General features: G+C 37.4%; 1 protein-coding gene across 9 annotated transcripts in view; it reads left to right on the top strand.

Moving 5' to 3' along the window:
- SORCS2 (sortilin related VPS10 domain containing receptor 2) overlaps positions 1-26,615 on the top strand; it is a 546,495-nt gene extending 519,880 nt beyond the window's left edge. Inside the window, exons 22-28 of one of the 9 annotated variants that reach the window (XM_064653301.1) lie at positions 959-1,071; positions 2,691-2,816; positions 7,436-7,535; positions 9,014-9,116; positions 18,082-18,239; positions 20,384-20,463; positions 20,802-26,615. In XM_064653301.1, coding sequence (XP_064509371.1) covers positions 959-1,071; positions 2,691-2,816; positions 7,436-7,535; positions 9,014-9,116; positions 18,082-18,239; positions 20,384-20,463; positions 20,802-20,825 — 704 coding nt within the window. In that variant the 3' untranslated portion in view covers positions 20,826-26,615. The remainder of the gene's footprint in view (positions 1-958; positions 1,072-2,690; positions 2,817-7,435; positions 7,536-9,013; positions 9,117-18,081; positions 18,240-20,383; positions 20,464-20,801) is intronic. The other 8 variants (XM_064653303.1, XM_064653302.1, XM_064653304.1 and 5 more) reach the window with 8 other exon arrangements.

The raw sequence follows: 26,615 nt of genomic DNA on the forward strand, positions 1-26,615 counted from the left end.
CTTCTCCTTTTCTAAGATAAATGAATTTAACAATTATGCCACCACTTACGTATAAATGCATCAGCTTTTTTTGTAATCTTTAAAAGTATAACCCTCTTAGTGTGACTACATCAATGACTTTGGCTTTCCAGCACTCCTTTTGCTCTTACTATTGACCAGTCCTGATATCAGGAGCACGAAAGTACTGGCCATGACAGAAATAAAGAAACTTTTGGAAAAGAAAGCCACACTAAAATATAATTCTGTTGGAAGTATTGGGGGAGGCAGGCTTGACTCCTCCATTCCAGGCTATCTCTATTTCTTCTTCGCATTAAGTTCCCCAGATGTTCATCCAAGGAGCATGTAGGGAGAAAGGGAAGGTTTTAAGAGACTGTTTTCTGAGGATCAACCCATTTCTAGTATTTCAGATATTTTTGACAATATCCAGAGAAATGTTGTGGATGTACCTTGGTTTTATTTTTTCAGAGGGCAGTGGTTAGCATTTGTAATATAATTTCTGTTCTTATTTTCATATCTAGTTTATGCAATATGTGAGGTATTCATTTTGTATGGAAAACAGGAACATGTAATGGGCAAAATCCCACATATTTATGATTTGGTAAGAATACAACCTGTTGGCACATTCTCATTTCAAATAAAAGAAACCAATCACTTCTGCGTGACTTATTGACCTAAGGGAAAATTACTGGGAACATTATGACCCCAGAGCATGTATGTAAATCTCCTTTGTTTATTTCTTTTTCTTACTGCTTTTTAATCTTTAGGCATAAATTTGATGATGTTGATGAAAATACAGAGAGAAATTGAGTGCCTGACAACATAGAGCAGTGGGGGTCCTAGATACTGCAGTGCTGCACAGCAAAAAACGCTAAATATAGATTTTCAGCTTTTAGTTCTACAAAACCCTTTTTACAACTTGGTTTATCACTTGTACAAAATGTTTCTTTTTTTTTTCTAGATCATTTTCACGTTCTTCCATTGAAGTTTACTAAACACCTGGACATGTACAACCCCGACATACCAGAGTGGAGAGAAGACATAGGGCGGGTAGTAACACGACTTCTTGCAAAGGTGCTCTTTCAGATTGCTCGTAAAATGTTCCCTCACCAGTTGTAAAGCTTGAAGGTTAAGTTAATACCTTCTCATTTAGAAAAAAGGAGGCAGAGCAAAATAATAAAGTGAACCTCATGAGCCACATTTCAAGCAAGTTTGAGCCTAGTGTCACTTTTACGTGCAGGCTGTAGACAATGATATTGTAACGTAGACAGTTTAGGTCTAACACAGCCTAATTGGCAATTAATGCTAAATATTGCTCTCTGGGATTAGGAATAGACATATTGGCAAATACTGCTGACTCCAAAACAGGAAGAGTGGCTTAAATGTGAGAGATTTAGAAGCTAAGCAAAGGATGCTTTGTAACATAAAAGACATCGTGTAAAAACAAAGCACAAAGAAAGAATTTATTATGCTAGTTGTGTAACTGAAAATTACATATAATATATAGGCATGCAGTTTGTACAGCTGATTTTTTAGATCATGTTCACAAAAGATATGTGGATTGGGAATAGCTGAATCCTGTAGGTTAAATCAAATACAAAGCTCTGCAGTAGTACTGTGAGATAAGAGCACCTCATGAAAACTTTGAACTTGAGAGCTGTGCTCTTCACATATGCACCCTGCCAGCAACTGAGGGTGCACACACTGGCTTTTGTGAAGGCAGTAGCATTGAGGTACAGATTGATATTGTTTATAAAATATATGCATTTTAAATCACTTTATTTTTCCTGGATTTGCAGTAGTGCAAGTCAGGTTCTAAATTTTTGACTTTATACAGTTTCCTTCCTTTTTTTATAGGCTCATATCAAACATCAAATTAAAGTAATTTCCCACTTTTATCAACTTAAACTCATTCCATAACCAGTGTCAGTCAAAAATATATTTTACTCCCTTATAAAATAGTCCTTGCATTTTAAGAATTACTAAAACATTTGCCAAAGTATATGGTAAATTTAATGGAATTTCAGAGTCTGTTTGAGGAAGGCTGTGGCAAGTGCCCAGAGTGTCATCATTAGAATTGTGGGGCTGTATTGTACAACATGTGGAGGAACTTGGGACTAAAACCAAATTTGGACAAAATATTTTGAAAAGTGATTCATCTGACTTTCAGTGGGGAAATGATGGTATTTGTTACCATTTCGGGAACTGAACCTAGGTGCTCCTAGTCTCACATTCGAAGAATTCTCTCTGCCTGTAAAACACAGATGGAAAAGTAACCTTTCTAGGCTAGAGTTAGCTGTAATTAATATGCCCAAGTCTATGCTGTATCTGAATTGCCCACAAAGAATCCTAAATCACTTGGGATTTTTGTTTTATCTTACCTTAGAAATGCTCAGCCATTGCAGAGTTTTGATAAAACCTGCATACCTCTTCATTTTGCTTCTTTTCTTGATGCCACTGAATTACTTTAATGTGAAAACAACACTTAGCTCTTCCAGTCTTCAAAGAGCAGCTCACATTTCAGTACACTTATGCTTCACTTTGTTCATGCTTTAGCTTCTAGTGGAATCCCTTCCAAATATTAGGGATCTGAACACCAAATCTAAAAGCCACATGTGGAGTTACTTATGTTTTATATAAAACACGAACTGTGCTGTCCTGTAATTTGCCATATGCTTTTGCTGTCTTCACAGGAAACCAATATACCTGAAGAAACACTCATGACAGTTGTGAAACCTGGTCTGCCCACAGCTGCTGACTTGCATGTGCTACTACCAGCCAACCAACCGAAAAAGAAGAGAAGTTTAACTAGTGATAAGGTAAACAGGGCAATGCATGTCTGTTTGGGACAGTCTTAATCCTGTTTTGCAATAAATGTCTGTACTCTCATTGTCTTTATACAGAATTGAGAGATGTTCTCTACCTATGTAAAGATCTCACTCCCACCTGACAAGATACATGTAGAAGCTCACATGAAGCTATGTCTGCTGTGTTTGTCACTGTAAAGATCAGCATAATCTAGTGCTTACTGGTATTAGTGTGTTTCTCAAGAATATTTAATATTGATCTGATTTTCTAGACAGAAACAGAGACGATGCATGTCATCCTGTGAAAGGCCAGTAAAGCAAAGAGTGTGTTTAGAACACTGATACTTCTGAAAAGGGATGAACCTTCTTTGCGCTGTCTTCAGAAGCAAATTAGATTTCAGGTCAAAACTGAACCAGAACCTTAGTAATTGACTCATAATGTGAAGAGCATCAAGCAAGTATTTTCTGCATTTGTGAACAAATGTCCTTTTCAATTGGCAAGAAACAAATATAGTGAACACTGGAATGAAAATCAGACATTGTTTTCTCCCTATTTATTTCCAAACCATGTTTCTTTCATAATAAAGGACCTTATGCCATTTGAAAACCAGAAGACTCTGTGGTGCTTATAATCTATTATATTTGTCCTTTACTGTGATAGAGAAGGAACAGATCCCAGCTCTGTGTCTGTATCTTGGATTTCAAGTCCTGCCAGTTACAAAGAATCAGTGCAAAGTATCATTAATTTTGAAGGGCATTTTACAGCTTTTTAAGACAAGGTCACAGCATCCAAAGAGCTGGAGAAGTAGGCAAAACGAAGCTCTTCATATTAACACAAACCCAGTAGATTGTGTTTGGAGTTGATGAGATACACTTTGAAAGGTCCAAAGGAGTATGTTGAAGCTGTCCAAGTACTTGAACAGGTGTCTATATTTAAGATGAACAGACTACAGTGAGAGTGCACAAAGTTTTCTGCTTTTTTGGCATTCCCAAACCCTTACCATTCTTCCCTGTAATCACGGTGAGAATACCCAGGAGTCTGAATTCCTGATTATGTTGCAGAAAATAGTTAATTTTAACAAATTGTTTCTTTTGTTGAGAGCGACTCATGAACTAATGGTTTCAGCCAGGGGAATATTACCACTTCAAAATTATTTGCAACTCTCCATTTCTTGAAGAAGCAAAGTGCAGCTTCTAAAAGAAAAATCTTTATTTTGAATGCATGTAGAATGGGAGTCTTTAATAACGTAAGGAAACTAATGGTGATAGATTCTTCTGTTGTACAAACATTTTATTTCAGTGCAAAGTGTTATGCATATTACTTTTGCCTTTAAATCCCAATTTCTATATTGGTGCTGTGCTTCAAGGCAGCTTAAATAATATCATCAATTGTAATCAATGCTGCCTCAAGGTTTTTCTTCATGTTTGTATATGAAACATCAAGTGAGTTGGCCTAAAGCATAAAGAAGAACAATCACGTGTTGCAAATGATTTGGAAAAGCTTCGGTTCAATGGGGCTGTAGGGATATTACAGTAGTTTAACAGGGTATGATTTTGTGATAAGTTGTCCTCCAGTAAGATCTTACAAAGTTTTTCTGAAAGTAGAGGAGCACTGAAAGGGGAAAGTAGTTGTATAATCTGGAGAATAGATGTGCATTTCTGACATTGTTAGGATGAATGGGGTCAGACCCATGATGGCTGGGGCTGGAGCAGGAACAAGGGAGACAGGAGCAATTACAGAGTCCTATGCTATCCAATGATAAAAAGTCATGTGCACTAATAACACATTTCAACACAGATTGTTTTATACAGTACAGTGCTGTAGAGCCAGTCTTCTAGTGCCAGCTGCCTACATTTCTATTTTTATATTGTTGCTAATGGGCACTACTTTAGGTATTGATATGTGCATATAAATTTTGTTGATTTAGACTTGAATGGCACAAATTTTGATAAAATGTGTTGTATCAGAGTCTATTGTGACTTGAGAAATATCCTGAAATATACCCTATGTGAATAAACTTAGAAGCAGTAACTGGTTAAGTCAACAGGAAAATACTTCTGTTGTCACTTGTTTAAAGATTTCTTACATTCTCTTCTGTTACCAGAAGAGAATCTTGATGACCTTTATTATGTGTCACTGGAAGGATGTGCTTTGTCACACTGCTGGGGTGTGTTGTGATACTACTGAGAAGACTCACCAATGCAGAATGTTTTTTGCCCATTTCAAGGAGGTGTCCCTGAAATCCTTAACTTAGTTATGAAATGTCTTCCCTTAAAGAGAACCTATTGGTTCTTGGCTGAAAACCTTTTAGATTTGGGAATATTACATTATTTCAGAAAGATTGTTAAAGGCAATAATTTCTTGGTCAGGCAGAGAAAACCTTCTTACTGGAGTTTTTACCAGTGTTTTACATGTAGTGTTGGGATGTGATGCTATCTAGAATAGGAGTCATTATTGATAAAAGTAGCCATCAATAACAAAGATGATAAGTAAGCTGTCAGTGTAGTAGTAGGGGCCCTTTGGAAAAATTCTGAAATTTGGTTCCAATCTGACAGAAGCCCTTTTTGTTTAAAATTTATGCATGGAGCTGACTGATTTAACTTGCTTTCAGGAAGACAGCAGTTTCAAAAGTATTCCATTGTAATCATTGACTCTAGAGAAGACTTGGTTGCTTAATTTATGCACATCTATTACATGGCTAATGTCAGGCGGGATGAGTCCAGTGGAAAGAGTCAATTAAAGTGCAATTAAACTATAATCCGAAAGGCAGTGGCTCTGAGGAAGAGTTGGGACTCTATCCAGACAAACTACTGCATGAAAATTACCAGAGAGTTGCTTTGGCTAAAAGGGAAAGTCAGAACCCCAGATGTATAAGTAAGTGTGTAAGAATTTGAATAGTGGCATTATTTTTGCATTCTTATAATGCAGGAGATGTGTTCCCATGTACAAATATTATCATCAGAAAGGATGTAAAAAAAGAAGATGGAAAATTGAAATGCTGGTATAAGAACCTTAACTTAGAAAGTCTAGAGAGGAGCTCCAAACACTGTATTTGTTAAAAAATTGGAGAGATAGCAGCACCATGCTCAGTAAATACTGCAAAGCAGAAACCACCCCCCCCCCCCCATGGATACCAAAAAAACCATCAGTCTAACAGTGAAATAAATAATCCAGAGCCTTTGGCTGGACTCACGTGAGATTCAAAGTTTTGACCTGTGGAGCTGCAGTTCACATAGACTTGGGTGGGAGCTCAGCGGTGGGGAGAGGAATAACGAACAAATGTGGGTCACTTAGGCAAAAAACAAAACATATGTTGGGTTCCTCAAGCACCTGCCAGGAAAATATAAGGTATCCAAAGTTATGGAACTCAGTAAATTCATTTATTGTCTGTAAGTCAGATTAACCTAAAGTAGTGGTACCTCTTGCACTGTACACCATGAACACATGAATGAACCTGGATTGATATGAAGCAACTCTATATCATGGTACCAGCATCAGTTTGAAGCCTGCTAAACAGTGTAGTTCTCATATCCATTGTCTTTTCAGACTTTGGGCAACTCAGGAGCTATCTGGTGTAATTGTCTTGTAAAATAACTGAAGCCATGCTCACATCACCCTTATGCTAAGTCATTCCCATACAGAAATAATGTAATAAAGTCAGTGAAATGGCTTCAGAAGTTAGAAATTCCTCAATAAGAATGAAGATATTTGAACTTTTGTAGTCTCTGTCCATGATATAAAAGACACTACAGGGATTTCTATCTATTATACTGCAAAGGCTTGTCAAAGATGAGCATCATAATTGATAATATCATAAAAGAAGTTACTCGTGAAGGTTTCATGGATATAAAGCATATTTCTAATTTGGCATCCTCTGGGAAGTCATACCCCAAATTATAAGGCATAGAGTATAAAACTAGATTTGATCTTTTAGAAAATTGCCCATGTTGAAGACACAAGCAAGTAGAAGGGATACTTCAGACAAGTTGTCATCTGGGGTTAGGATATGATGGTGTATTTAATGGTTCTGCTCCATAAAAATAGGAGAGACAATATTTTAGTATACTCTATCCACTGGAGGAAAATGGGAGGAATACCAATTTTTTTTCCACATGGATGGATGTTTATATTTCTACAGAGTATTTTTAAAAATTAGATATAGATGGAATTCATCCCATTATAGGTAAGGAGTTAAGGTAAATTATGACATGCAGTTAATTATTAAATAGCAGTTACTTTTCATAGAAAGAAATCCAAAGTGACATCACAGGTGTTCTTCTGATAGGTTAGAGGAACAGAGAGTTTTTAATATGGTTTATTCATTGTTTGAGTTGTGACCCGGATAAACTCAATAATGCATGCAAATAACTTGCTGTCTGTCACCCCTTGGGTAAACGTAAAGACTTTGGTAATCAGAAAGAAAGAATTGGCTATAAACTTTTGACATTTTCAGCTTTTACTTCTTGGGGAGTTTTGCATGATTTTTAAATATGGGATTTCAGCTCATTAACAAATGCTTTCTGAGTTTCTCACCATTTAATGAGCCAGAGGTTTTCATTTTTAGAGTGTGGGGTGTCTCAAAGTGGAACAGAGTACAAGACGTCTGACTTTCTCTCTGTTGTATTTTCAGAGAATAGCAGCTATAAAGCAGGCCCTGAATGCACACAACATCAGTTTCTTTCTGAGGGGAGGATACTGGGTCTTGGTGACTTTAGCTGACTCCAGTTCAGGTAAATATGTAAACAAAGCTCCCAACAGACCAATTTTGGATGCCAGTTTGAGTTCTGATAAGTTAAGGAAAAAATGTTTGTATCAATATATATGTATACATATAACACATGTATATACTAACTTGGTACTTGTTACATATGAATAAACATATATATGTTAATATATATACACGTATGTGTACACACATATATATGTACACATTTTCATTTGATAGTTAATAAGAATCACAACCAAATAAATATTTCTTAGGTATTTCCATTTTGTCATAGTTCATGATTTGTATCACAAGCTTCTTGCTTTTTCTGTGTAACCACAACATTAAGTAAATACCTCTATTGCACAAAATAGCGCCCTGAAGGAAGAGGCAACCAGGCTTCAAAAAACCCCATCTGGTGATCTAAAGGCATTTTGGTTGCACTGGCTGCTGAGAAAACAGAGCTTCTTTACCCTTATCTCAGCCATTAGCTCTACTGCTATAACTACATGGGTCAGAGACACAGGCTTGCTTCTCTGCCATGTATCTCTGATCTTCAACTCAACTAATGTGAGGATTGCTGTAGGGTCTCCACATTGCTAATCCTGTCCTGAGATAAATTATGTTTTTTTTTAAAACAAGTGGATACAGAGGATTTTTACACATGCATTTCCTGCCTCTCTGGATTCACTGTGTTGATGGAAACTGGTTGAACAGAGTATATGTGCATAAGTGTGTGTATTTTTAACAGAGAGACGTTAAAGTGATGTTTTAACCAGAAAGTTCAGCTTTGACTTGAATCTTTTATTGGAATGTCCTGTAATTTTTTGTGTATTATCTCCCATAATATATCCTTCTTTCGTATTTCAGTGTGTTGTGGAAGAACAGCTTTAGCTGACCACAATCAATTTGTGTAAATGCTAGTGGTATTTTATCTGTCAGCTCTCTGTAGAAGACAAAACTCTTTTATCTGTAGAACTGTGCTACAGTCTCACTGTGGTACCTCATCTGGTTTAAAGGGTTGACATTTGTTAGCCACCACAAAAGGCTGGGATTGAAAGAAGCCCATGTTCATTCCAGCCTTTACTGATGCATGACCTTGATGAGTTCATTTGTTGTTCAGAGCCTTAGTTTCTCCATCTGCTAAATTAATACAGCCCTATTTTTGTGAGGCGCATGTACTTAGGGTGTGTGATCATTTACTATGAAAACTTTAGATTCCCAGGAAAAAAACCAACCACTGAGTATGTGAATAATTAAATCTCCAGGGTCCTGGGGTTTGTTGTTGGTTGTTTTTTTTTTAATTGGCCCTCTGTCCTTCAGTCACAAGTCACCAATTAATTCTGTGGTTTTGTCTTTTTGAAGAAACCACAGATGGAGGGAAGAGGTTGCACAAATACCAACAAATGTTTTTGACTTGACAATTAAATAGAAAAAAAGGCTCAACAATGTGACTGATGTGAAAGAGGACATGCTATACTGTTCTTTTATTTTGTATTTCAGATTCTCAGAGGATTGGAGGAGGCAGTGGCTACTGGGCTATTGTGGTTCTCTTTGTTATCTGTCTAGTTGCAGTCGGGGCTTTCATCCTCTACAAGTTCAAAAGGCAAGTAAACCTTAATCAACACACACATTTTAAGCATTAGATTTACCCACAGACTAGCAAAGCAGAGATTGTAATTCGAAAAGGAGATTTCTTGAAGAATTGCAAGAAGCGCATCACTTTGAAAACCGTGTTTTTCTGAACTTTTCAGACCCCAAGGTACTGCACTGATGCTTGTTTCACTTGCTACGTTCCAAGATAAATATCAACAATATGGGAACTATGGAGAGTTTCTTCAGTTTGTCTGAATGATATCATCAAGAATCAGAGCTGAACTAAAATATTATTCCTGATTAATTCCCTCCTCATTACTCCTAACAGTTATGAATAAACTAAAGCTATCAGGACAAGGAATGCATCTGCAATGCTGATTTGCTTAAAAAGGTGGTTTTATCGAAGCGCATAATGCTCTGGGGTTTCTTTTTGCACATATTAAATTTTAATTGCTGAGGCAATGCCATGGAGAATGACTGACAGAAAGAGATTAGTGTTAATTTGACTCTAGAGTGTGTGGAGGGAAGAAATATTTCTGGAAGTGGCCTTTATGTGAGGCATATTCTCAAAATTGAGCCATGCCAGCCTTAGACAGTCCAATATATCTTTAGTCTGCAATTGATTTTAAGCAGAGCTGCTAGGGTGCTGTGCAATTTAAATTATTTGTTCTTGTTCATGGGATATGTTATCATTGGCTGACCTCTTGGTATTTCTTCATCTCTGGGGCCTTCAGAAGCTCTTGGGTTTGAGCATACTGGAAACAAGCCTTCATCATCATCATCAAATCCTGTTGTCCTTACTCAGTGAGGATTGATATTGATTTGCCAAATTTTTGAAAGATTGATTTTTATTTGCAATAAATTTAAGTTCTTAGAACTAGGTGCAGCATTAAGTTTGTGAGAGCAGTATGTGTAGCTAGCATTGAAGTATGAGTTTGTTTAGCTAAAGAATTTTTATGTCAATAGAGAAAAGCCCCTTTTCTTCAAGAATCTCTTAACTTTCTCACTGCAGCATCTAAGTTTCTTAGAGTTCATAGTGAGTGATTGCTCAAAAGTGCAAAGCACAGAATACTGTATCAGACTGTCTACAATGGAATAAAAATCCATTTTGCTATTTTAGGTGCCTGCAGCAAGGAAAAACGTAAAAATGGTTGATGTGATGTAATTATATTATTTCAATACACGGAGGATTTGCTGTTTGTAGTTTGGGATCATAAAACTTCCTTGTGATATCTTTCAAAAGCTATGTGATTTATATCTTTTATTAGCTTTTAAATGAGAGCAATTAAATAACAGACACAATTACTGCATGGTAGAAGAAGTATAAAATATTCAATAAAGGAATAAAAAAATAAGGAAACTGTAGTACAATTTGCAAACTGTGAGCTTTTATGTCTCTTACACTTCTATATATAATTTGTAAAAATCATTGCATTTACCTTTTGAGGGAGTAATCTAAGTGTGATTGAGGAGAATTGTGAGTTATATTCAAATGTTTGTCAGTAGCCTGAAAATGGCTGTTGGCATTGATGAATGACTATGCAGTAGTATTCAATTTTAGTCTGTATCTTATCTGTTTCAGAGATGTTTGACAGAATTATTTTTTAATATTCCTGATAAGCTTTTCAAATATGACATTTTTTTTGGTTACATCCTTCATTTGCAATCATCTTCAAAGAATATTGAGTACCCAATCAGTGCTATGTTTGAAAAATCGCTTTTTTCTTGAGCACTCAAATCTTTAATCCCTTTTAAAAAGTCTTTCCTGTGTTTATGAAGATGGATGGTGAATTTCTGGATCCCCATGGAGTACTTAGTTGGGACTGCAGTCCCTTTAAAGTCAATACAGTGAGTATGGAAGTTCACAAACTGGTCCACAGGGACTGAGGCTATGAAACTGAGTGTCCTTTACGGATATAAAAGTTGAAAGTTGTAATGCACAAAGGCAGCTTGTCAATATTATATGCCTGTGTTTTAAAAATTAATTTGCTAAAAGAATGCCATAGGCAACAAAAAATGTTCAATTTTAGGTGACAATTTCAGAAGACTGACACTTACTGTGTCCTATGGTAACTCAGATTGCCCAGGCAAATAAAAATATTATTTATTTCCACATAGAAATTAAAGACATGTATAAAGTTTTGAAATGTTAATACTGTCCGTAATTCTGATGTATGATCCGCAAAATTAGGGAGGAGATGGAAGACATTCCATGATGCTTTCCTTTCATTGTGTAGGTTAATAGTCAGATACTCCCTTCACAAAAGGTTAAAACTTCTTTTTTCCCCACATCAGAGACATTTTTATTAATCCTAGTTTTATCACTACACTAATTGGGTCTACAGGACTTGCAGTTGGCATTAGAGCACAGGCAGAGCAGGTGGTATGCAAGAGAATGCATGGACATGCCTTGGATTGCTCTCTCTTTCTCTCTCTTTGCTGTCCCAAAGGACTGTTAACATAAGGTTGATACCTGGAAAGATGCAAAGAAGGAAAACTTGGCTTGCAAATTAGATGGTGACTGGATTGGCAGTGAAGTTACAGCTTCATACATGAGAACATTTCATCTATTTGCAATAAGAGTTCAAGACTTGTGATGAAAATTAAAGAGAAACTAGTGTAGACCTACAGTTTTGATAGAAAATGGAGAAACCTGCCCAAACTGCTCCAAGATTCCTGAGTGTTGAGGCTCCTTGTCCCCAAGCATGCTCACCTGCCCGGATTATTTCTGCAGTTCATGTCATAAGAACTTGGGTCTCAATTTGCAGTAATTTTTGTCAGACTGAACTGGGAGATGAACGATGGTATTGACAAGACATCAGAGACTAATCCAATACCTCTTTTTTTTTAACCTTTTATAAGTAATGATGACACCTGCTGCTCCTGTTTAATTTCTCATTTTTTTGAAAACTGCAATATTCGGTGCTTAAGATTGGTGTCTCTCACAAGAAGTAAATCTCAAAAAATTAGTTTGGGGAAGAGCAGTAATCTAAAAATAAAAATCCTGCATAAGATTGTTTGTCAGATGGCTCATATGGAGAAAATGAAGAGAGTATTTCATCTAATTAGGTAGGGGGACAGGGGAAAAACAGAGGCAGATTCACACAGAAGTAGTGGGATTTTGGCTGATTAGTGATATGCATAGTAAAAACCAATGCCATTTCATAGCTCCTCAAGGAATTCCCATTAAATAGGAAAGATGTAAGTTGCATAATTTCCCTCTAATCAAATCTAACATTTTAGGATCTGCTGGATAACAAGAGTTGTCATGGCTGTCTAGCTACTGATTAGGTGACTGTAGGTCACATCTGTTCTCATATGCCCTAATTCCAAATACTTAAGCATTGACTAGGAAAACTGCTGCCCTCTGTTCTTATATGCTGTAAAATTGCAATCATTTATCATTTCATCTCCTCATTCCTGAACCTCCCCAAACCTTCCCTCTTTATCTGATGGCTCCTTTGTGCATCCAACCACTTCTTGCCACATGTGCTTGAAAAACTGGTGCTGGAGTCCCCAGAGCTCATGAAGTGACTCCTGGCAATCCTGAGCCTGGTTAGTTGCTTCAGGGGAAAAAAAAAAAAAAAAAAAAAAAAAGCAAGCAAAAGCCAAAAAGTCTTGAGAAACACAAGGGTTTCCTTTGTGATCTGAGTAGATAAGGACATCAGATTAGGGCTATTTTTACTCCATAAATGAAAAGTAAATTTTAAATTATAGCTGTGATGGTTTTAAAAACTAATTCTAATTGTTTGCAGCAAATGAGATGAGCCATTTGGTATTGCTGAGCTATTGCTTGAGATAGTTTGGGGGGGAGAATTTTGAGCATGGCAGCAAGGAGCAAGAGGTCATACCTGGCTGGTAAGTGTGCCCATGATTGTGGAGCAAGAGGCTGTGCAGCCAGCAAACGTGGATGGTGGGCAAGCCATGAGCAACACGCCTTTTCCTTGCTCTTACTTTCTGAGCATGGAAAGCATCGATCGGATGCCTCAAGCAAACAATATGTTGTAATACTCACTAGTATGCTTCAGTTGTTTAAACATCCAGGTAAAATGGACTGCAGCTGCTTCTTTTGACCACAAAAGCATGAAGCAGCTGGAAAATATTTTTTTGAGAAATGAGGACTATTTTTTAATGCAGATCTGGGACCTGCATATATTTTTTATATATCATACCATCTTTACTAGATTTGGTTCAGTAAGAACACATTTCTTCCATACCCTTTGAAACAATGTTTGTATTTTTTTGTGGGTTTCAAATTGCTTTCCAGAAAAGATTTTTTCTTCCTCTCAGAAAAAGCTTTATGGTGTGGGGTCCTGGGCAACAGAATAGAGAAGGGAAATAGCACTGTCTGCACAAGGCAAAGTGGAGGAAAGGAAAATTATATTTTAGCCACATCAAAGCTGCCATGTAATCATCATGTTACTAGTGGAAGATCTGAAATCATCTTTTCTTATTTTTCGTTTCTGTATAACAGCAGGATATTAGAGTAGCCAAACCAGAGCAAATATTTGGCTTTTCTGCTTATGTATTTTACCTGGTTAATTGTAATTAGATTCTCTGAAAGAGTATGAAAATCTTTGTCTTTTAATTTGTATGCAAAGTACTTGCAGTGTACTTAAAGCTGCATACATCGTTTTCACAAATCACGGTGAATCCTCTTTGCCCAGATTTATACCATTTTGTGTGTATTCCTTTTCCCCCCTCTAATATCAAGTGCCACTTTTGGTAAATGAATCCCCTCCTGGGTCATTTCCACAATCTGGAGCAGAACTCTGTTATCTTTCTGCCTCATTGACTTACTATCTCATTTTCAGTCTCTGAAGAAAAGCTATCTTTTTTCCCCACCTTGCTTATACTACTTTTATGTTCCATGAGAGCAAGCTTAGTCCCAGTCTGTGCTTTTTAGTGATAAAAAAAACAGGCACTAATTTAATGATCCATAATATTTCGTAAAAACTTCCTCAGAAATCAAAGTAATAGCATGCTGAAAAGATTTCTGAAATGAAAGAGGCAAGTATATCAGGAGTGTCTTAAAGCACAAAGAAGTCAGTCATCTGAACATAAATCCAAACATGATAAAGTCAACACCACAATAAAGTATTCTATTTAATGGATTATTATTGTTGTTAGTTTTCTTTAAGTTCCAAGAGAATGCTACATTATTCTTTATCCTTTGCCATGTGAACATGTTCCTATTTTTTATACTAAACAGAATTTTAATAAAGCCTCTGGAAAACAAATGAAGTTGCATAAAGGCCAATGAATATTTGCTTCGCAAGGAAGGAATTCAAAACCAAATAAAGTAGAGTTTAAATGAGTGGGAATCAATATCTCATCCCCTCCTGGTGTTCCTTCCTGATGAACATTTTTAAGTACAGTTTTGGGTATGAACTGATTAGAATTTGTGAATATAGGAAGAAAAATATACCTTCCGGAATAGCTTCTAAAAGGTGTAGGACCTGAAAAGCATGGTGAAAGCCATGTGCTGTGATGTTCTTTAGTGGTACTGCGCAGAATTATGTCTCTAGCCTCATATTTTTATGGTTCTCAAAGCAGACATGAATATTTCTTCTTCTTCATGATTGAAATAAAATGCTACAGGGAAAACAAAAGGAACTAAAAATGTAAACCATGGGGTGCTGCTGAGCAGAGGTAATTGTCTCCAGTGATGGATGTGAAGCACATGCATTTTGCAGATGAAGAGTAAACCCCCAAAAGAAAGTATTGCATAATCTTTTTGTCTGTTCTTCTAAATGTGCTTTCAATTTCCATACTTCTGATATAAATCTCTTCGGTCGAATTTCGTGCCTTGTCATGTTTTCACAGTTGTCTTTTATGTACACCCAAGCATTTCAGCTCTGCCTACTTCAAACACTTACACTGAACTCAATTGCTTCTTGAAGAAGAGCAAAGCACATCAGGGTACACTAGAGTTTTTCTCTGTATAATTAGGGATAGCAGCTTCCTTCCTATCTGTTAGAGCAGCGAGGAGCAACTGGAAAATTGCCACTATCAGGGCCATCTTAGCAAGGATTCAGTATCCACATCCTGTTTCATCTCTCAGTGTGGTTGTCCCTTGTAAACAGAACATCCGGCACATGTGTTAAAAGTGCCTCTTAAAAAGGATTGGACTGTCATTTCATTCGGTGTGGTTGAGTCTCTTCCATGTAAAAATGAACCAATATGAAACACATAGAGATCTCTGTAGTGTATAAAAGGTCTAATGCCTACAGTATGTGTCTTCTCAAGACCTGTAATACCCTCCTTCCTCCAGTCCATGCTCAGTGTTACAGTCTAAGGTGCTTTCCTCTGTTGGGTTGAGGAGCAAAGGAAAGTATGGAAGTACTGAGTACCTCAGCTTTGTAGCTTCCATGATGCATCTGTACTTAGCAGGACTGGGCAGGATTAGATGAGTGAGAAATAACATCTCACACTTTTTCTCCTTTTATTCTTAGCCCATAAAGAAATGGGCTAACCATACATTTAATGGTTATTTGTGAACTTGAGAGGTTCCTTCATTCAGGAAGAGTGAAGAAACTTTCATATTTTTAATAGTAGGTGTTGTGATCGTGGTTATCTCTAACTAGTAAGTCTTACAGGAGACACGAGTTGGAGCCTCAGGATTTACACTAGAGGACATACCTTGTTGACCTGGTTTCATACAGGTCCTTCAGCCTGGGCAGACAGTAGTCAGAATAGCAGCTCTTCTCCCTTTACTTAACTGCAAGGGTCTGATATGCCATATGGGTTTGAGACATTTAACATTTTTATTATGTCAAAATTGTTTGGATAATACCACTGATGCTTCTAAAATCTGTCAGAAATAGTTTTGAGAAGGTCCCCTAATTACTGCAGAAACATATGTGCTTATTCTGCAGCTGTGTTACAAAGACATTCTTCTGGGATTTGTCTCCCTTAGGCATTTGCTGGTGGACTGAAAGTGAGCAATTTGACAGGTTTGATGCAGGTCTGATTGAGAGAATATTGTTTTCCACACGACTAGTTTCATTACCAGACACATTAAAAACAGTCTGGAGTTACTGGCCCTGGAGAAAAAAAATCAAAATTAATTACCTAATGTATTTGTTTTGGTAATGAGAAATGTCCTTCTCTCTTTAAACATGGCTTTTTTTATCCATGTAATGGAAGGAGAATGATGCAGGACTTGGCTTTATGTGTATATTTGTGTCGGACCTGTTGAAGTTATTATAATAGCAGAACATTGTGTCATCAGACCATCTTTACAACTTTGTCCTTTGGCTAGTCCTGTGCTTTATTTACCCCATCTTCACTGAGATACAGAAAAGAGCAAGAACAATCAGATTTCTTTCTTTGTACTGCTTATAAATAATGGGATAAAATGCCTAATTTATATATCTATATATAATTTTGTGTGTGTGTGTAGGTGTATAGGATGCAATTAATCTTTTGGATTGTTCAAATTAAAGACAGGAGATTGTCTTCAGTCATCTTTCATTGTTTAGCAATTTCCATTTATTTTAATTACTTTGACACAATGGAAGGTGCTGTTTAGAATAGCTTGCTGCAGTAACTTTTATCTCAAACTAAGATGGTGCCATCTGCTTAAGACACCTTCTTTTGAAATTACATCTAAAGACAGGTCATCTTCAAAAGCCTAGAGAAAACAGAGAAATCTGTTTATTTATACAGCTTTCAAACTTTTCAACTGCCGGAATATAGAGCAGCTGATGGTTGTTTTTAGAGAGAAACCTAAAAATTAGTGTCACTTTTTCTGTTTTCTCACTGTCTAAAGGAGCTCAACAGAAACCGCAGCTTAACCTCAGCACTTCAACCCTGTTTTCTCTTTTCTTCTCATTGTCTGCCCATTGCAATAATCTGTGTTTAAGCACAGACTTTGACAGCCATGATCTGCTGTCATGCTGATCAAGCTGTCAAGCTGCTTCTTGCACTATAGGAAACGGAGTTTATGGCCTGCAGCTCCCAAATCTGAAGTGTCTGGTTGGTGCCTAGGAAAGGATGTCCTTATGTGCCCAGGCAGATTGCAGGTGAGCACAGCTGCAGCACAAAGGGTGTGACTCAATAAATGTTTAAACCATAAACTGTGTTGCAAAGCTAGAAGTCCCTAATTTTTCACTTTGATATTACGAAGTCTAATTTAAGTTAATCTGGTTAAGAACTTTTTATCAATACTAAGTCATAAGCCTCCCAATCTCAGCCATGGTGCTAGTTGTTCATTAGAGTAATTTAATAACATGCTTTTTGTTTCTCTAGATTACAGTCAGAATGAGTGAATTTAATGTTGTCTCCTATAGAGAGTTTTGTCTAATTCATTAGTTCCCAGTCCAAGCTTTACACTCTATCTCCTTCAGTGCTGCCTGCTTAACTTCACCAACCTCCCCTGTCTTGTGCCATTATTGATGCCTGTTTACCTTCTTACTCCTTACCCCTTGGTCTTGGCCTCCCAGTTCTTCATTCTCTGCTCTCTTTCCACTCTCTCTCTCCTGGACTTCTCCTACTTCTTTCTCTGCCACCCTGATGACTCCTAGTGCCGTTCGATGCTATCACACTTTAACGTCAGCCAACCTCACCAGGGAGACGTGATGATGATTGCAATCCAGCCTAATGTTTGTGAAGACACCTGGGACCAGGAATGAATGCTTGTTGGGCCTTTTTGTTGCTTGAATTCCTTAAACAGTTTTTCTGTGCCTTTAGTATTTTTTTCAGCATTGTTCATTGTCTGTCAGTCTTGGTGATAAATTGATGGTTAATTATTATGTTGGTATGAACATCGTGATAAGGTGGTTACAGAGAGCTGTAACCCAGAATAAGGAGTTGATAAGTTTAGGTCATGATCACAAAATTAAGGAAAGGAGGGAGTGGTAATGTTTTTGATTCTGGAATGATTTTGACCTGCTGGAGCTCTACTCTGATGCCAGCGTGTGTGTGACACGAAAGAACTCCATCACAAAATTTTTTCTCCTTGTCTGATTTAGGAAACTGCCAGGCAGAAATGTCTACGCCCAGATGCACAATGAAAAAGAGCAGGAGATGACAAGCCCTGTTAATCACAGTGAGGACACCCAGAACATCATCCAGGGTGAGGAGTTTATTGATGATGATCTGGACTCTCAAACACTAGGTAACGCAAGAGGTAACTTCGTTTTTAGTTTATAAATTTTCATAAGTAATTGATTGCTTTCCTTTTAGCTCTTTTTCATTTTCTATTCAGTCTCAGGAAGACACAAATGGTAACACCACTAACAAGGGATTATCTCAGTCACCTTCTTTTGGCTTGCTTGATATACAAGCTAGTGTATGGATGATATGCTATATAGAGCATGAGTACAGAGATAGTAGTTTAATATCAGGAGACTGACTTGGACAATTTTAGAGATAAATTATATTTGGAAGAATAGGATATAATCTGCAACAGTTGAATTCACTCAATAATTTCCAGAATTAGTAGAAAATTGAGTTTAGGCCAGAAGGATTTGTAGAGTCAATGCTTCTATGATTTCAGATGGATTGTATGGAGATCCATTGCTATATTTGCCTTCATATTCCAGTGGCATTTAAGGTTTTTGTGATTAGAAACATTAAATTTATTCATGTATAAAAAGTATCATAAGTCTTCCTTAATTTAGCTATTGACTTTCTTAGTATTCATGAGGTGGTTGTAAGGAAGCCACAAGGGAAACTTTCTGTGAGTATCTCTCAGATATGATTTCAGTGTCAGGTGGAAGTGTGTATCCTGGCACCCTGTGGGTAGTTTTAATGTAACGCGGGGTGCTGATCTATAAAGTTCATTTATTGTAAAATTTACATTTTGTTCAGACTGCTTTCAGGTCACAGTCTGAAAAATGTAGGACAATGTAAAAAACACCCAGTTCCATTTCTGCACATTTTGTGAAAATAAATCAGATAACCTAAAGCCTTTGGGATTTGTAGCAGTAGATTCATGGTGTGGAAGGCAACTGTAATGTCTTCATGAACTCCATGGACGATGTGTTTTAGCTGCACCAGAGGTAGCCTGGGGAAGACAGAACCTGGTCAGAGGAGAGATTTCTTTATCTTGGGTTTCACCTTTATTGTTTGTTGTTGATGTCTTTATTTTCACTTGCTGAACTATGCACCACTTCTCAGTTCTTGAAGGTGTTAGCTTTGAACACAAGGGAAGAATCCAGCCTCTTGCTTTGCTTTGTATATTTCTATCTTCTCTTTGACAACCTTTGTGTATGAGTATCACTGTGTTTTCATTCTGATTTTGCAAGACAACCTTGGTTGCCCTCCTGACTTTATTGGAGTTAGTCCCAAAAACAGCCCTGAAAAACAAAGTCTATGTTAAAATTGTTTGATGAGATCATCTTCAGGGTCTTTAGAAGAGAAGCTGAATGCTAACAAAGTCCTTGCAGACATACCTATTAAAGTGGAGCATTCAAACACCTCTAGTAATGTACAAAAGCATAACTTTTAAGGGTAGAAAATCCCTTATGGCCTATTAAAAAAACCAGGCAGCTTGGGATGCTGGAATAAAGAAATGCTACCCTGATTTGTAACACATTCAGAATTAATCTCTGCTTGCCCTGCACTCATTACTCAGAGAAAACAAAAATCTTCTATCTGGGCAGAGCATTATTTTAGGGTTAAAGAGTACAAGATCATGATGTTTTGATGACATAAGACAGTTAGCAAATGCATAGCTCAAGGTGATTTGTGCTTCTGCCAGGATGTCAGCACCAGCAGCCTTTCTAGGAGAGTGTAAAGAGCTCATTTCTGTGGATCATAATCATCCATATTTGTCACCTACTGTACAGCTTTTAGACAGAATATGTTATTTAAGGCATAAAACTATACTCCCGCTCGCCCTACTGTTTGGTTATTTGCAATACTTTCCACTAGCTCTAGTATTGCTCAGTTCTGCCAAGAAAATATTCCTGTTAATGATACTCTATTTTATCTGGCTAGAGTATGAAACATGTTTTAATCCCTGCTTTATATTAAACTGTGGTGTACGACATGATTTGCAGAAGGTTCCTATGCTATGGAGATCCCTTCTAGTTCTGGTGAGCTTTCTCCCCCCCTGTTGGAGATGTCAGTAGCCGCCTCCACTCCATGCACAGGAGGGAGTTACAGGCCTGGGTTTCTGTTTGTTCTCTCTCTTCTCGTAACTTTTGAATTTCCACAGTACAGTATTTCCAGACTCACCCATCCACTTTTTTTGTTTTCTATATATTTTATGTTGCCTACTTTATCGCAACCCCCACCTTGGGACTCCTCAACACCATTACCTTGCAGTGACTCCTTCTGGGAGAAGTGGCAGCTTGAACAGCTACAGAGTTCCCTTATTGCTGATGCCGGTCAGTGTCCAGTCCCAGGTCAGTGGCATGTCGAATGGACGCCTCAGGTTCCATTCTCCTCCCTCACCTGCACCCCTCGAGACAACTACACCTTTATAAGCCACACAGAGAACCAACTTATGCTGTCACTGGGATAGAAACCCTAGGAATTCACCACAAATCCACCATCATGAGCAAAAGCTTTGCGCAAAAGTGTGCTGTAGGTACATGGAGCTGTTGCACCAACCTTCACCTGACCTGTTGTTTGATAAAGTCACTCTCTTATGCAATTGACTTGTCCCTGCAATAAAAGGGGGATTTATTGTGGAGTACCTGAAATACACTAATGTTGGCCTTTTGTTTCTATATTTTCATAGGCAATCACTCAGGCGTGGTTTTGAGCATCAACTCCAGAGAGATGCACAGTTACCTGGTTAGCTGATATTTGCAGCTGAACACAAAACCCGAAAGACTCTTCTCTGTACCATTTTATTTTTCCCTGATGATGTCACAAAATTGCAAATATGGCTGTAAATGCTGATGGAGAGGAGGTTTCATACCAGTCCTGTGGAAAAAAGCATCCATCTTCAGTTACCAAGAGTGAAGGATATGTCGTGTTCACTCTATGGCCTGGGAACTCATCACGATTGAAACTCAAACTATGGTAGCAAATTTGTAGCCCTAGGCACCTTCAATGCCACCTTATTTCTTTTCTGTCTATGCTCTATTTCTTTATGTTTATTTTTAGAATGATTGACTGTAACTTTTTAATTACATTTTTAATTGAGGTATTCAGCAGAAGGCTGGGACTCTTCATCCTGGAAAGGTGATTTTTACACAAGTGACTAGACCAGAACAGATGGTTGGTTGATCACAATGACAATTTTTTTAGGAGGCCAAGTGTTTCTGTGCTGGGAAAGGACTGAGTGAGAGACAAATGCACTCCTAGTTGAGACAAACTCTTAACTTAAACATGTGTGAGACAATCTAATGAATTTAGGTTTAGGTCCTTCTGTGGATTAAAGGAAGTAAAATGTTAATTAGGATATCTCATAATATATGATCATGCTCTTGTAAGTGTAGCAAGTCCTGACAAACTATCAGCACCAGTATCTCCCCCAGTCCCACCCTGGGTGAAAGAAAAACACCAGCTTGATGCTATTTCCAGACCAGGTGCCTTCACTTGCAGACAGTCATTTCAGTTCCTCTCTCCTTTCTCCTGAGTGAGCACCTCCAGGATGATGGCAGGTGCCAGATGAGTTATCCTGTAAAAACCCTGTGCTAGTGGCCTGTCTCTTTTTAAATTTCCAGAGAGTGTAAATACTTCTTTTAAGTCACTTTCTTTGTATGGTTATTTTTTTTTTTAAATTTCTTGTTTGGGCAGATGTGCCAGATAGGTCAGAGCTCTCCTCCAGGAATGGCTGGGTAGCACCACCATCTCCTTCCCACTCCATCCCTGTTTGAGATTTCCTCTGGATCTTTGCCCTTGCGGGTTGGAGTGGGCAAACTCTGACCTTTTCCACTAGGGTTAGTTTGACAATCTGAATTGTCATGGAGAGGATGGGATGGGATTTAGGGGTTCATATTTCCTTCCCATCACCACAGGGTGTCACTCAGTCCCTACCACCGCTGGCCCCTGTTCCTGCAGGGAGGGCAAGAGAGGGAGGGAGGGGCTTCTGGAGGAGCTGCCTGCAGAAAGGCTGGTGAGTCAGGTCAGTGTTTCCTAATCCCAGTTTTGTGAGCTGGGTCAGAGTTTCCTAGTCTTGACTTCTGCATCCCTAGGGAACGGCAGCGCAGTGAATCCACACCCCTCTTGTCTTTTCTCTGCGGTTAATGTCGCCTTGTAGGAAACTGAATGTGGTGTGATGAGCTTAAAGGGGGGGGGGGGGGGGGTGTGGCACATTGCCTGGAATTAGGATGCTTCTCTCAGAAACCTGTGTAATCTCTTTACTTCTTGCCTTTAGAGAATAAATAACTCTGTACTCACTGAATGTCATACTGATGCTAGGGACGAGCTCGCACACCACCTTGTTTAAGAAGTATACAGATAGCTAATTACATCATCCAGAATAAGCAAACAGAAAATAATGAATGATAGTAAAATAGAAAAGAACTGTCTTACAATTATTGTATGCATTGGAGTCATTCTTCCATGTAGCTGTGGATATCCTAGAGCATATTATCATCAAATGCAACGGACTGGGGTGTAATAATTCAGTGTAGTACTGTAGGCTCTCACAAACCCCATAAGATGTATGTGTAAAGCACAAGAAAATCTAGCTTATAAACTTACTGTAAGGAACTAGGTGGAAAAGTTAGAGTGAAGATTCTGAAAAGCACTTGCAAACTGCTCAGGAAAATAATTTCAAAAATTGTTTTAAAATTTCTGCCTATTTAGTTGTATAGTGCCATGTAAATTTATTAACAGAGAAATACTGCTGCATTTGACTGTTGTATGCCAGACTGTGTGGAAATCCAAGGTCTTAAAGGTATCTGAGTCTGAGTTTCTTGAAGAGAAGTGCAAATACAAAATGTGCTGTGCATTGGAAACTCTCAGGATTGTTGCAGCAGGGGCTTCCCCTCCTCACCAGCTCTCCTTGTTAGAAGAAACAAGTGGAATGAGCTGGAGCAGAGAATAAAATAGTATTACAACATCTTACTTGTTCCTGTGAAATAAAATCTGAAGTGGGTTATTTGTATAGGGCAGGTGAGTGGCAAACCACCCTCATGGAAAGGGATGGGATGGAAGTTCTAGCTTGGGATTGTTCTACATGATTAGTCTGATTGGCAAAGGACTCTATTGGAACTAGGTCACACATCTAATTTATGCTTTAACAGCTACTTTTATACATTTAATTCAGGCTGATTTGTGTCTCTGATCACAGGAGTCTTTTGGAACACAGTAGAATATTGCTTGGTACTCTAATTAACACTTAGCACAATATAGTGCCTGTAATAATGTTTTTCGATGCTAATTAATTTGATTCATGCACTACTCCTGTGAGGTTGGTTTGTCATGTCTCAAAACCACTGTTTTCTAAAGAGATATTGCTATTGCTGTAACTTCATTAATAATACCCAGCAGATAATAAAGGAAGCCCTTGATTTCCCAGCAAGAATAACTTTAAAACAAATTATTTTAAAACTGAGAAAATACTATTACTATTTTCTAGCACTAGATTTCAAATCTCTTGAACTACATCCATGATATCTTACCATTTTATCCTTTAGATGAATCTAAAATCCTGATACATGTGTATTCAGAAACATAGTTGTTTCTATGCACAAGTGCTAGTTACACATGCATGCACACACACATGCAGTATTTTTACATGTTAATCAAATTTATTAGTAAAGACTTTGGGCAAGTTATTTAACCTATACATGCCCCAGTTTCCCCACCTATAAAATGGGGCTGATAGGAATTACCTACCTCACAGGGGTATTGTGAGGCTAAATTAATTACTGTTAGTTCAGGATCATCACAGTCAAAGAATTTTGTGAGCATAAAGTATTAATGGTTTCACTTTCTTTGTTTTACTTGAAATTATTACTGTTCTTAAAAGTAGTCTACTGAAACCAGCTGCAGTTATGTATAAATTAAAAAAAAAAAGCATAATCCAAAAAAAGTACATCACTGGTAAAAAAAAAAGGTAATTTTATTTAAACACTGTTATTGGAACATATGGTTATGTGGTAGCACTACAACATTGGCTATGATTTTGCTGTTACACCGTAATATCTTCAACTTACCTTTCTTTAGTGTTATTTGATCAAAACCCATATAAAAATGGGTACAGTGATATTTATCAGCACTGGTATTGAACTATACTGAAACCAACAAAACTGGCAGTGCACTGGCCTCATTGGCATCCTTGTCCTTCTTAAACTCTGATGTATTTGCAGATTCAAACACACCCTGTACTTTTCAGAGTGCTCCAAACAGTATGATCTGAAGGATTCTAACAGATCTGTCAAGATTTACAGCTGTTACCTTTGCTTTCCCTTTTGACATTGAATCTTTTATATGGCTTTTGAATGGTCCATCCATATAAAGTACTCAGAAATGCTCAAAGGACATTTAAGGAAAATCCACACAATGTTAATTAATTTCTCAAAAGTAAAGCAATATAAACCAGTGTATTTTTGTACTCTGTAGAAGGGGGTGGTGGAAATGGCTGTGAAGAAATAGAAGGTACCAGCCTGAGGCAAGATGTTGTTATCTCCAATTCAAATCCAATTTCTCGGAATTATTTTATGATATTCTTATTGAATTATATGCCTCTTGATGAGTGTTCTTCTTTTGATGACTGGTGTAAAGAGGAGTAAACTGTTTATTCATGTAAAGTAGATGATTGGTTAAGTTACTGTCCTCTAGACAAATACAGATCAGTGCTTTGCCATTGGTAGTTCCTAGTGCAAAGCAGGTTTCATATGACATGATTATCCTGGTTAGCTGTGTTTTAAGTCCAAGGAGTGGACTTTAGTGGGAATGCTCTACCTACTGTATGCTATATCTTTAATAGAGGTCAATAGAATGGATCTGCAGTAGTTTCCGTCCTCCTTGCACAAACACATGCTCAAAGAAATGTTTGGGGAAAAGAAAAAAAGAAAATATTTATAAGAAATTAAACACATGCATTGTTTGCAGTAACTTTTTGATGATGAACCAGTGGTTCTGATAAGCTTTGAATTTCTAGTGTTATTTCAAGTCAAATACAGTGTTGCTAATTTGATAGAATCGATGACAATTTCAGTCATAGATTTTTCCTATGTTTCCTATAAAAGAAGTTTTGTAATTTTTCACTAATGAGACTTTGGAGGTGGGGGGGGAGAGAAACTAAGAATTTTATTTCATTGCACGGTCCCTGTCAGTTGAAGTTATTATAGTTGTTTTATTGTATATTGATTGATACCACTCTATTGTTTCCATCTTCATTTTTTATTTCAGCTTTTTAGACAAAAGTAAGTGCTCATTTCTCTCAAAATATTGGCTTTCCACCAGGAAGAAATTTATAAGCATTTACCTTTATAAATATTGATTTTTAAGATGCAAAATTTGTTGTGTGTTATAAGTCCATCCAAAAAGCTGCTTCCCAGCTCATTTTCTCTGTTCTAGTCCCAGCTGCGCATTGCTTCTACAACTTTCTTCAAGAGAGTGGCATATAGCCTAATCATACTAGTCTGAGAAAGTATTTTTAAAACTTTCATTAGAATATCATTTAATTGACTGTAAGTAGGTCTGCTCAGATCGTTTTCTTAATGTCAAGTTTGTATTTTCATGTTCCTTATTTCCTTTCAGTATCTCAGTATTAACCCTTTCAGTGCCATTTAAATGCATGTTTATTCCTGTGATGTTTTCACTTTTTTTTAGTCTATAATCAGCAAAGTGACAAATAACTTAGACTCTCAGTTAGCTTTTGCAATTTATAGGCTAACCCTGCAGTCTTTGGGAAATGTCAAGCTGTGCACTCTTAATTTTTTAATCTTCTATCCTGTTAGCCCTTCTACCTGATTGATCACCTTGGCAGCATTGCCTCCAATTCTCTGTGTAACCTCAAGCTGGAGGGGGTGCAGAAGGGTTTCTCAGTGTCGAGGTGGACTAGAACAGTTCATTTCCAATGTCTGAATGGGAACATCATGCAGACAAAGTTTTTATTTTTCCCCTCTTTTAAAATATGTTGCATAAGCAGAGAGGATACTTACCAACAGGGAAAGAAGAACCTGTAATGGTACTTCAGGCTGCTCTGAAGGCTAAAGAATGCATTCCTCTTTGAATGTTTTTCCACTGAAACTGATACATACAGCAAGTTAGTTATATCAGTTTTAATATGTGAGATCTCATTTCCATAAGTCTTCAGTCCCGTCCTTTTTCCTCCTGTTAAATGGAGTAGCAGATTACTTACAATATGAATTGTGGAGCCATGTATGACTTTCATTCTTTTGATTCCTTTTTTTTCCTTATGTGAAGCTTGTCATCATTAGAGTTTTCAGGTAGTTTATGTGCTGGTAGCTGAGATGATCTTCTATAAGACAGTATCTAACACAAGAAATGCTGGAAGGCTTAGAAATATATACTCTAAAATGATATATGACAGCTGTGTGAACAAAATCCTTATCAAAGAGCTGTTATGGTTTGTATCAAATACTTTTTAATAGTATCTCTAAAAATGCATGTTCTTAATTGCAAA

The sequence above is a fragment of the Pseudopipra pipra genome, chromosome 4 (genome assembly GCF_036250125.1).
Source record: "Pseudopipra pipra isolate bDixPip1 chromosome 4, bDixPip1.hap1, whole genome shotgun sequence".
Taxonomy (NCBI): Eukaryota; Metazoa; Chordata; class Aves; order Passeriformes; family Pipridae; genus Pseudopipra; species Pseudopipra pipra.